The sequence below is a fragment of the Mobula birostris genome, chromosome 16 (genome assembly GCF_030028105.1).
Source record: "Mobula birostris isolate sMobBir1 chromosome 16, sMobBir1.hap1, whole genome shotgun sequence".
Taxonomy (NCBI): Eukaryota; Metazoa; Chordata; class Chondrichthyes; order Myliobatiformes; family Myliobatidae; genus Mobula; species Mobula birostris.
The window spans coordinates 1,573,160-1,586,057 of NC_092385.1; the positions used below are offsets into that span (position 1 = coordinate 1,573,160).

At 45.1% G+C, this 12,898-nt stretch overlaps 1 protein-coding gene across 2 annotated transcripts in view; it reads right to left on the reverse strand.

Moving 5' to 3' along the window:
• Positions 1-9,283, reverse strand: part of LOC140210926 (6-phosphofructo-2-kinase/fructose-2,6-bisphosphatase 4-like) — a 52,764-nt gene extending 43,481 nt beyond the window's left edge. The window contains exon 1 of one of the 2 annotated variants that reach the window (XM_072280192.1): positions 8,901-9,283. In XM_072280192.1, coding sequence (XP_072136293.1) covers positions 8,901-9,000 — 100 coding nt within the window. In that variant the 5' untranslated portion in view covers positions 9,001-9,283. Of the gene's footprint in view, positions 1-7,839; positions 7,993-8,900 lie in introns of those variants that run through there. The other variant, XM_072280193.1, reaches the window with a different exon arrangement.
• Positions 9,284-12,898: the final 3,615 nt, after the last annotated feature.

The window sequence follows — 12,898 nt, forward strand, 5'->3', positions numbered from 1 at the left end:
ATTCAATATCCGTTTATAAATTATAGCTATCAACCCTTTTTGAAGTGGTTTAAGCTGAAAAGGAGCATCTGTCATATTAGGTGAATAAGCAGAAGGGTAATTTGGCAGCAAACCATGTAAAGAATTCCTAATTTGTAAATATCTAAAGAAATGTACATTAGGTAAACCATATTTATCCACAAACTGAGAAAAAGACATTAAACAGTCCCCCAAAAACAAATCTGAAAAAGTTGTTATTCCCTTGGTTTTCCAAATTAAAAAAGTCTTATCCAAAATTGATGGTTTAAGAAATGATTAAAATGGATATTACTAGAAAGAACAAAATTATTTAACTCAAAAAATCTACGAAACTGAAACCAAATTCTTAAAGTATGTTTAATAATGGGATTAAAGTCTTGTCTACTAATCTTAAAAAACAAAAAGGGAAGAGGAGCTCCCAGTAAAGAGGCCAAAGAGAACCCCTTCACCGAGTTTTCCTCCAAATCCAACCATGAAGGATATTCAACACACACAAGAAATGCTGGTGAACGCAGCAGGCCAGGCAGCATCTCTAGGAAGAGGTATAGTCGACGTTTCGGGACAAGACCCTTCGTCAGGACTAACTGAAAGAAGAGACAGTAAGAGGTTTGAAAGTGGGAAGGGAAGGGGGAGATTCAAAATGATAGAAGACAGGAGGGGGAGGGACGGAGCCAAGAGCTGGAAAGTTGATTGGCAAAAGGGATACGAGGCTGGAGAAGGGAGAGGATCATGGGACAGGAGGCCTAGGGAGAAAGAAAGGGGGAGGGGGGAAGCCCAGAGGATGGGCAAGGAATATAGTGAGAGGGACAGAGGGAGAAAAAGGAGAGAGAGAAAAAAAATAATAATAAATAAATAACGGATGGGGTACGAAGGGGAGGTGGGGCATTAACGGAAGTTAAGAGAAGTCAATGTTCATGCCATCAGGTTGGAGGCTACCCAGATGGAATACAAGATATTGTTCCTCCAACCTGAGTGTGGCTTCATCTTGACAGTAGAGGATGCCCAGGATAGACATATCAGAATGGGAATGGGACATGGAATTAAAATGTGTGGCCACTGGGAGATCCTGCTTTCTCTGGCAGACAGAGCGTAGGTGTTCAGCGAAACAGTCTCCCAGCCTGCGTCGGGTCTCCCCAATATATAGAAGGCCGCATTGGGAGCACCGGACGCAGTATATGATGTATGACACAGGACATTCATGTCTGAGTAATGAATTCAAAAAGTAATATATCGAATATTAATTGCCCAATAATACATTCTAAAATCTGGCAAAGCCATACCACCATCCTTTTTTAAATTTCTGTCATAAATGTTTACTCAGTCTAGGATTTTTATTATTCCAAATATAAGATAAGATTATAGAATCTATTCTTTCAAAAAACGTTTTAGGAACTGCCTGAAATGTCTATAAGAATTTTGGTAAAACTATCATTTTAATAGCATTAATTCGACCCATTAATGATAATGTCATAGGTGACCATTTAGAAAGCATTTGTTGGGTGTAACCAATTAATGGGGAAAAAAAATTATATTTATACAGTCTGGTCAACATTTGGAGATTTATGTACCCTAAAGATAAGGATTTTTCTTTTTTTTTCCCCACATGTATACCATAAATACTCAAGAATTGATTATTTCTTACTGGACACGCGTTTGGTGCCCTCTGTTGCTGATTGTGCCTATGATGTCACTGTGTTGTTGGATCACGCACCTATGAAATTAACTTTGAAGTTTTCTGACAATATACTGAAGGTACCTCAGTGGAGATTTAATGCTACATTGCTACAAGATTCAACCTTTGTAAGTTTTATGAAAGAGCAAATTTCTCTATTTTTTGAATTAAATAAAACTGAGGGAATGTCAAATTTAGTTATTTGGGACACGAAGAAATCTCTTCTTAGGGGACAGATAATTTCATACTCAGTAGGTTTAAGAAGGAAAACCAAGGTGGAACTTGTAGTGATTACTAATAGGATTAAAGAAATAGACAAAATTTATTCAGTTATGCCTAGTGAAGATCTCTATAAGGAAAGGGTGGAACCCCAAACACAGCATGATTTACTTTTGACTTTTCCCATTGAGCAGCAACTTCTTAAATCTAAAAGTCAATTTTATATACATGGAGACAAGTCAGGCAAATTATTGGCTGGTCAGTTAAAAGCTACTATGGCAAGAAGACAGATCCTGAAAATTCAAAGACCTGATAGAACCGAAACGGTAGATCCTTATGGAATTAATGGTATTGATGGATTTCTACTCTAACCTTTATAAATCTGAATTTTCAAACAATATTACTTTTATGAATAGATTTTTGCAAAAATTGAATATACCTAAAATTCCTACCCAAGATATGAACACCTATTAAACAAGAGGAAATGACATGGGCTTTATCCTCTTCCCAACCAGGTAAGGCTCAGGGACCAGATGGATATACAGTGGAATTTTATAAGACTTCCACTGAAATTCCTTCACCTTATTTATGTCAAATTTTCACTGATTCTATATCCTCTGGGAATCTCCCAAAATCTTTTAATGAAGCATCAATCTCACTAATTCCTGAAAAAGAAAAGATTTATCTGAATGCGCTTCCTATAGACCCATCTCTTTACTGAACGTGGATTTTAAAATCTTTCTAAGATTTTGGCTAATAGACTTGAGAGCATTTTACCCAGTTTTATTTCCAATGATCAAACTGGATTTATTAAAAATAGGTATTCACATTTTAACATTCGAAGATTATTAAACATTATTCACTCCTCTCCATCTAAAGAATCTGAATGTGTTGTTTCTCTTGATGCGGAGAAAGCTTTTGACAAGGTGGAGTGGTTTTACTTATTTGAGGATTTGGAAAGATTTAATTTTGGTCTGGGATTTATTTCCCGGATCAAATTGATCTATCAAGCTCCTATGGCTGCGGTTATAACTAATAATCAAAAGTCTCCTTACTTTAGATTATAGAGGTACTCAGCAGGGATGTCCTTTTAGCCCTTTATTATTTAACTTACAAAGAATTGGTTCCACAGCTGCCTGTGGCAAAGAATTCCACAGATTTACCACTCTGCCTAAAGAAATTCCTCCTCATCTCTGTTCTAAAAGGACACCCCTTCAGGAGTGTGTGCTCAGCCCACTGCTCTACCCTCTCTATACCTATGATTATGTGTAAGCATAGCTCAAATACTATCTATAAGTTTGTTGACGATACAACCATTGTTGGTAGAATCTCAGGTGGTGACAAGAGGGCGCGCAGGAATGAGATATGCCAACTAGTGGAGTGGTGTTGCAGTAACAACCTGACAGCTGATTGTGGACTTCAGAAGGGTAAGATGAAGGAACACATACCAATCCTCATAAAGGGATCAGAAGTGGAGAGAGTGAACAGTTTTAAATTTCTGGGTGTCAAGATCTCTGAGGATATAACCTGGTCCCAACATAGTGATGCAGTTATAAAGAAGGCAAGACAGCGGCTCTACTTTATTAGGAGTTTGAAGAGATTTGGTATGTCAAAAAACACACTACCGTGAAGAGCATTCTGACAGGCTGCATCACTGTCTGGTATGGAGGGGCTACTGGACAGGACTGAAAGCTGTAAAGGGTTGTAAATCACGTCAGCTCCATCTTGGATACTAGTCTACAAAGTACCCAGGACATCTTCAGGGAGCAGTGTCTCAGAAAGGCAGCATCCATTATTGAGGACCTCCAGCACCCAGGGCATGCCCTTTTCTCACTGTTACCATCAGGTAGGAGGTACAGAAGCCTGAAGGCACACACTCAGCGATTCAGGAACAGCTTCTTCCCCTCTGCCACCCCATTCCTAAATGGATATTGAAACCTCGGGATTTTATACACCTCTACAAGATAATTCCTTAGTCTCACATGCCCCTGGGATTCAAGTCGTAGCCTGTCCAACCTTTCTGACTTGGGCCCTCGTGTCATAGAGTCAGAGTCATAGAACACTACAGCACAGAAACAGGCCATTCGGCCCATCTAGTCCATTCAGAACCATTAATATGGCTAGTCCTATCAATTCGCACCCCAACCACAATCCTCCATACCCCTGCCACCCACCTATCCAAATTTCTCTTAAATGTTGAAATCAGGCCCACATCCAACTCTTCCACTGAGAGCTCGTAATACACTAAGTGGTTTCCTTTCATGTTCTCCTTAAACATTTCAACTTTCACCCTTAACCTTTGACTTCTAGTTATAGTCTCACCCAACCTCAGTGGCAAAAGGCCCTGCTTGCATTTAACCCTCATAATTTTGTGCACATCTATCAAATCTCCGTTCATTCAGTTCCAGGGAATAAAGTTCTAACCTACTCAATATTTCCTGGAATTCAGGTCCTCAAATTCCACAACATCTTTGTAATTTTCTCTGTAGTCATTCAATCTTTTGATATCTTTCCTGTAGGGAGGGGGCCAGAACTGCACACAATACTCCAAACTAAGCCTCAGCAACATCTTATACAAATTCACCACAACATCCCAAACTCCTGTACTCAATCCTTTGATTTATGAAGGCTCACGTGCCAAAAGCTTTCACTACGACCCTGTCATCTTGTGACACCACTTTCAAAGAATTTTGGATCTGTATTCCCAGTTCCCTCTGTTCTACTGCACTCCTCAGTGCCCTACTACTCGCTGGATAAGATCTACTCTGGTTTGTCCTTCCAAAGTACAACACCTGCGGCTTGTTTGAATTAAATTCCACCTGCCATTTTTCTAGCTGGTCCAGTTCCCGCTACAAGTTTGATAGCCTTTCTCACTATCCACTAATTCCACACACCCCCCACCCCCGATCCTGGTGTCATCCACAAATTTTCCAATCCAGGTATCCAGAATGTTGATGTAGATGACAACAACGGACGTATCATACCACTACTCACAGGCCTCACTGAGATCAAAGAGGCAACCCTCTCCTACCACTCTCTGGCTTCTCCCGCAGAGCCAATTTCTAATCCAATCTACTACCTCATCCTGAATGCCGAACTACTGAACCTTCTTGACCATACAGGACCTTGTCAAGGTCCATGTGGACAACATCCACTGCCTTGCCTTCATCCACTTTCTTGATAACTTCCTGGAATAACTCTCTAGGACCCTGGCAACCAGAAACCACAGAACACACGTTTTTCCAAGACAGAAACCTCAGCACTCCCGAGCAAGGTTTCACAACTGGTCACAAGGTCGTTAGTAAAGTTTTACAACAAACAGCTTGGTGATAATGGCCCTCGTTTAAAAACTCAGCCGCCCCGTCTCCACACAACCACGAACAATAACAAACGGGGAAGAATAAGCAAAATGTGCCCACTGCAAAGGTCAGTCGTGGGCAGACGCAGCAGGTCCACAATGTATCTGCACGGATTCCACAGCACAGGCTCCAGGCACACCCCCCGCACCTCTGGACCCCTACCAGGGCTCAAATGTCACACTCCATTTCACCTGACCCCCTACCCAACCCAGGGCAGTCTCTCCTCAAACCCCATGCTATAGCTTAGCAATCCCTGTCATCACTCACACAACTCTGGCTCCAACAGTGAACGCACAACAGCACATCACATATTGTTATACTTGGAGAATTGTCTCCAATTCTGGTTGCCTTATTACAATGTGGAAGTTTTAGAGAGGAGCCCTGCCTTTTCTCCTTGGAGTGACGGAAGATGAGAGGTGACCTGATAGAGGTCTATAAAATGATGAGAGGCATTGATCGTGTGGATAGTCAGAGGACTTTTTCCCAGGGCTGAAATGGTTGCCACAAGAAGATGCAGGTTTAAGGTGCTGGGGAGTAGCTACAGAGGAGATGTCAGGGGTAAGTTTTTTACTTAGAGAGTGGTGAGTGCGTGGAATGGGCTGCCAGCAACGGTGGTGGAGGCGGATACGATAGGGTCTTTTAAGAGACCATAAGACAAAGGAAAAGAAGTCGGCCCATCAAATCTGCTCCGCCATTTTATCATGAGCTGATCCATTCTCCCCATTTAATCCCAATCCTCCGCCTTCTCACCATAACCTTTGATGCCCTGGCTACTCAGATACCTTGTCTCCCTTTCTCTTCACCATTTACACCTCGGACCTTCAACTACTGCACAGAGTCTTGTCATCTTCAGAAGTTTTCTGATGACTCTGCCATAGTTGGATGCATCAGCAAGGGAAATGAGGCTGAGTACAGGGCTACGGTAAGAAACTTTGTCACATGGTGTGAGCAGAACTATCTGCAGCTTAATGTGAAAAAAGACTAAGGAGCAGGTGGTAGACCTGAGGAGAGCTAAGGTACCGGTGACCCCTGTTTCCATCCAGGGGGTCAGTGTGGACATGGTGGAGGATTACAAATACCTGGGGATACGAATTGACAATAAACTAGACTGGTCAAAGAACACTGAGGCTGTCTACAAGAAGGGTCAGAGCCGTCTCTATTCCTGAGGAGACTGAGGTCCTTTAACATCTGCCGGACGATGCTGAGGATGTTCTACGAGTCTGTGGTGGCCAGTGCTATCATGTTTGCTGTTGTGTGCTGGGGCAGCAGGCTGAGGGTAGCAGACACCAACAGAATCAACAAACTCATTCGTAAGGCCAGTGATGTTGGGGGATGGAACTGGACTCTCTGATGGTGGTGTCTGAAAAGAGGATGCTGTCCAAGTTGCATACCATCTTGGACAATGTCTCCCATCCACTACATAATGTACTGGTTGGGCCAGGAGTACATTCAGCCAGAGACTCATTCCACCAAGATGCAACACAGAGCGTCATAGGAAGTCATTCCTGCCTGTGGCCATCAAACTTTACAACTCCTCCCTTGGAGGGTCAGACACCCTGAGCCAATAGGCTGGTCCTGGACTTATTTCATAATTTACTGGCATAATTTACATATTACTATTTAACTATTTATTGTTTTATTGCTATTTATTATTTATGGTACAACTGTAATGAAAACCAATTTCCCCAGGATCAATAAAGTATGACTATGACAATGATTATCAATCTCTGCCTTAAATAAACCCAATGACTTGGTCTTCACTGCCGCCCGTGGCAACAAATCCACACTGTCTGGCTAAAAAAAACAGACTTTTGTATAGGTACATGGAGCTTAGAAAAATAGAGGGCTATAGGTAAGCCTAGTAATTTCTAAGGTAGGGACATGTTCGGCACAACTTTATGGGCCGAAGGGCCTGTATTGAGCTGTAGGTTTTCTATGTTTCTAGGATGCAGAGTTTTACCAGGATGCTGTTTGGATTAGAAAGCACATAGGTGAGAGTAGGTTAAAAGGTGGCACAACATTGTGGGCCGAAGGGCCTGTACTTTGTTTTATTTCCAATGCACTATTAATAACCCCTTCAAAGAAAGTGAGTAACACCATAGAACAGCACAGGAAGAGGCCTTTCAGCCCATCTGTCCTGAACACTGGCAAACTAAACCAAACCCATCCACCTGCACGTGATCTGTGCGCCTCCATTCCGTGTTCAAGAGGACAGGAAGGTTTAACTCCACACATGATTCAAAACAAGTATTTATTTAAAATGTTTATAAAGTTAAAGCAATTCTGTTACTATGGCATTTTAAAATTAGGAGTCCATCCTTATGAACTACGGTGACACAGAATGGCAGGCACCCTCGTCAGTCCACACACTGTCCCTGCAAAACACTTGTTCAAAGTTCAGCCACGTTGCGGGAAAGCTGGACCAGAGTCTAACAACACTGAACTCTGGGTGTAGCTCAGCTACCTACGCAGCAATTATAAACTCTGACCGTAAAAGAAACATTTCACAACAATGCCAGGCTCATGAGTACATTTCACAAACAGTGCACAGGAAAACACAGAATGACTCACCACATTTACACCAACAACAAGGAACTTCGCTCAAGATTTCCAATTCAATCCCACACAACTGGAAACGTTGCTTTTGACATCTGATATACATGTTAGAAAGATTATTTAGTCCATCCTAAATTAATGCACATTCTCAGAGAATTGCAGCAAATAACACAGAGCAACAGGAAATGACAGCCCTTTAACAAATCCTGTTCTGCACCATCCGTACGCGTGGATGCCAACTAGGAACAGGAACACACTCAGTGACTCACCAACACTTACAACCAGGAAATTAATCTGCAGCACCCTCAACATTTCAATTTCAATAGGGGAGGGAAGAAAGGGGCTGATGAGAGGGAAAGGGTTTGGTGTGGGGATGGATGTGCAGCAAGGGAAAGGTGGAAGGCAAGCTGGAGTGGGTAAGGGGGAATCCCCTGTGGTGGGGAGAGGGGGATCCGTGCAGTGGGGAGTCGGCTGGGAGAGGATCCCTCCGGCGGGAGATCCCTGAGGCAGGAAGTGGAGTGGGAGGGGGGTGGGGGGATCCCTGTGGTGGGGGGTGGAGTGAGTGGGGATCCCTGTGGTGGGGGGGTGGAGTGAGTGGGTGGGGGAACATCCTGTAGTGGGGGGGTAGATCCCTGTGGTGGGGGATCACTGTGGTGGGGGAACACCCTGTGGTGGGGGGGGTTGGGGAATCCCTGTGGTGGGGGGGGAGGTGGGGGGGGTGGAGTGGGTAGGTGGGTGAACACCCTGTGGTGGGTGGGTGGGGGATCCCTGTGGTGGGGGGGTGGGGGTTGAGTGGGTGGGTGGGGGATCCCTGTGGTGGTGAGTTCCGGTGGGAGGTGGAGTCCCTGCGGTTGGAGGGGGGAGGAGGGGAGGGGGGAAGAAGAGGAGGGGGAGAGTGGTGAGGAGGGGAGGTGGGCGAGGGAGGGGAGGAGGGGAGGTGGGCGAGGAGGGGAGGAGGGAGGGAGGGCGAGGAGGGGAGGAGGGAGGGAGGGCGAGGAGGGGAGGAGGGAGGTGGGCGAGGAGGGGAGGAGGGAGGGAGGGCGAGGAGCATTACTCTCTGCAGATCCTCTACCCACCTTTTCTCTGCGAAGCGTGCACCTCACACAGGCCGTTCTTACAAGGCATCCAGATCTTCTTCAGCGGGTTCTGCGTGAGCTCCGGAAGCCAGTTTGCCATAATACCTCCCGTTCCTGAATGCTGCGCAGAGCTTAAGTTCTCGGCATCTCTGTGCGCTCCGCACCGTCTCCCGGCTCGTCGCTGCCGTCAGCAGCCATGTACTGATCACGTGAGGCCCTCCGCGACACCGAGGGTCTGAGGCAGTGGCCCTCAGGCACCGCACAGGCGAGCCTCGCATTCACATTCACATCAGCGCTGCATGTTATCTGCGCATCCGATCCGAGCCCAGCCCAGCCCAGCCCAGCCCAGCCCAGGCGCGGCGGCCCCGGCTCCCTGCACAGCGCGATCCCACGGGGGGGGAGGGGGAGCGGGGCGGCCAATCGCTGCAAGCAGATGACATCGGCACCAATCAGCCCTTCCACCGACACGATAGGTCGCTCCATCCCACATCGACACCAATCAGCTCATTCCAGCCCAAATCTGCACCAATCATCTCATTCCAGCCCAAACCCGCACCAATCATCTCGTTCCAGCCAACATCGGCACCAATCAGCTCGCTCCAGCCAACATAAGCCCAAAAGAACACATAGGAGGCGATTAGGCCATTCAGCCGTCAATCCGCTCACCATTTCATCAAGTTCCCGTTCAAGCCCATACATTTTCCCTCTCTCCATATCCCTTGATGCCCCGACCGATGAGGAAACTATCAACTTCCACTTAAAATATACCCACGGACTTGGCCTCCATCGCAGTCTATGGCAGAGCATTCCACAGATTCACCACTTATTGGCTAAAAAAATTCTCCTGACTAAATTCTGTTCTAAAATCGTAAACACGAGGAATTCTGCAGATGCTGGAGATTCAAGCAACACACATCAAAGTTGCTGGTGAACGCAGCAGGCCAGCAGCATCTCTAGGAAGAGGTACAGTCAACATTTCGGGCCGAGACCCTTCGTCAGGACTAACTGAAGGGAGAGCTAGTAAGAGATTTGAAAGTGGGCTTTTAAAGCTATATAAGACCCTATTTGAATACTGTGCTCAGTTCTGGTCACTTCACTACAGGAAGGATGTGGATACTATAGAGAGGGTGCAGAGGAGATTTACAAGGATGTTGCCTGGATTGGAGAGCATGCCTTAGTTTGAGTGAACTTGGCCTTTTCTCCTTGGAGCGACGGAGGATGAGAGGGGACCTGATAGAGGTGTACAAGATGATGAGAGACATTGATCGTGTGCATAGTCAGAGACTTTTTCCCAGGGCTGAAATGGCTTACTTGAGGGACATAGTTCTAAGGTGCTTGGAAGTAGGTACCAGGGGGATGTCAGAGGTGAGTTTTTCATACAGAGAGTGGCGGGTGTGCGGAATGCACTGCCAGTGATGGTGGTGGAGGCAGATACAATAGGGTCTTTTAAAAGACTCTTAGAAAAAGTATATAGAGCTTAGAAAAATAGAAGGCTATGTGGTAGGGTAATTCTAGGTATTTTCTACATGGTCGATACAAAAGTGCTTTCTATGAGGTCAGCCCATAATTTTGAGGCTGTGCCCTCTAATTCTGGATACCCCCGCGGAGGAAACATTCTCTGCACATCCACCTTATCTCATCCTTTCAACATTCAGTAAGTTTCAGTGAGATACTTGCACATTCTTCTAATGAGTGCACGTCCAAAGCTACCAAATGCTCCTCGTATGTTAACCCTTTCATTCCCAGAATCATCCGTGTGAAACTCCTCCGGACTCTCTCCAATGACAACACATTCTTTCTGAGATATGGGGCCCAAAATTGATGATGATACTACAAGTGTGGCCTGACTAGTGTCATATAAAGCTTTGGCACTCTAGGGAAAACTTAGAGAAAGTGAGGAGGTGATAGACAAGAGCTACAGGGAGGTGGTCACCCCAAGGCTGCAGAAGACTGATAAATGGGTGACTGTCAAGAGAGGGAAGCAAAAAGGTCAGGTAGTGGAGAGACCCCTGTGGTCATCCCCTCAACAATAAGTACTCTTGCTTGAGTACTGTTGGGGGGACAATCTTATCTGGTGGAAGCAACAGCAACTGTGCTCTGGCACTGAGTCTGGCCCTGTGGGTCAGAAGGATAGGGATCTGAAGAGGATGGCAGCAGTGATAGGGGGCTCTGTAGTTAGGGGGACAGATAGACGATTCTGTGGACAGAAAAAAGAAACACAGATGGTAGTTTCCCTCCAGGTGCCAGGGTCTGCAATGTTTCTGAACACGACCACAATATCCTGAAAAGGGAGGGTGAGCAGCCAGAAGTCATGGTACATAGATATGACATAGATAGAAAAGAGAGGAAGTCCTGAAAACAGAATACAGGGATTTAGGAAGGAATTGAGAACCAGGACCTGTGCCGTGTGACAGTGAGGATAGAAATAGAATGAGGTGGCAGAATAATGTGTGGCTGAAGAATTGGAGCAGGGGGCAGGGATTCCGATTTCTGGATGATTGAGACCTCCTCTGGGGCAGGCGTGACCCGTACAAAAGGGACGGGTTGCACTTGAATCCAAGGGGTCCGATATCCTTCCGGGCAGGGTTGCTAGAGCTGTTAGAAGTGGTTTGAACTAATATCATAGGGGAATGGGAACCAGTATGATAGAGCTGAGGATGAGGCAGCAGGTTTACAGGTAGATGATGGGTGTAACATGAATGTAAGGAAGGACAAGCCAATGACTGAGTACAAGTGCAGACAGAGCAAAGAGTTAAATTGTACCACAGAGGCAAAATTCGAAAGGGCAAAGAATGCAGGACTGAAGGTGCAGTATTTAAATACACATACTATACAGCATAAGGTAGATGAACTCATGGTGCAGTTAGAGATTGGTCAGTATTACACTGTGGGCATCACTGAGTCGTGGCTGAAAGGAGGCCATAGTTGGGAGCTGAACATCAAAGGATATACTTTGTATTGAAAGGACAGGCAGGAAGGCATAGGCGGTGGTGTGGCTCTGTTGGTAAGAGATGGAATTACATCTTTAGAAACAGGTGACAAGGGGTCAGAGAATATTGAAAGTTGGGAGTGGAGTTAAGCAACTGCAAGGGTGAAAAAAAACCATTATGGGAATCATATATAAGCCTCAAAATAGTAGCCAAGGTGTGGGGTTGTGATTGTAAAGGGAGCTGGAAAAGGCATGTGATAAGGGTAATGACACAATTGTAATGGGGGACTTCAATATGCAAGGGGTTTGGGAAAATCTGGTTGGTATCGGATCGCAAAAGAAGGAATTTGTTGAACGCCTATGAGATGGCTTTTTATAGCAGCTTGTGCTTGAGCCAACTCAGGGAAAGGCTATCTTAGATTGGGTGTTGTGTAGTAATCCAGATTTTATTAGGGAATTTAATGTAAAGGAACCCTTAGAAGGCAGTGATCATAATGTGATTGAATTCATTCTGCATTTTGAGAGGGAAAAGTGGAAGTTAGATGTATCAGTATCACAATGGAACAGAGGGAATTACAGAGGCGCGAGAGGGGAGCTTGCCCAGGTGGATTGGATACTGGTGGGTTGACGACAGAACAGAGGTGCCTGAAGTTTCTGGGAATAGTACACAAGGCTGAGGATAGATGTGTCCCACAGCAAAGGAGATCTCAAATAGCAGGGGTAGGCAACTGTGGCTGACAAGGAAATTGAAGGACAGCGTAAAAGCCAAGGAAAAGACATATATGGTAGCAAAAGTGAATGAGAAGTTGGATGATTGGGAAGTTTTTAAGATCCAACAAAAGGCAACTAAAAAGCCATAAGAAGGGAAAAAATTAAATATGAGGGCAAACTAGCCAATAATATAAAGCAGGATACTGAAATGTTTTTTCAGTCATATCAAGAGTAAGTGGGAGGTGAGAGTTGATATCGGACCACTGGAAAATGATGCTGGTGAGGTAGCAATGGGGGACAAAGAAATGGCAGATGAATTTAATGAATATTTCGCATCAGTTTTCATTATGGAAGACAC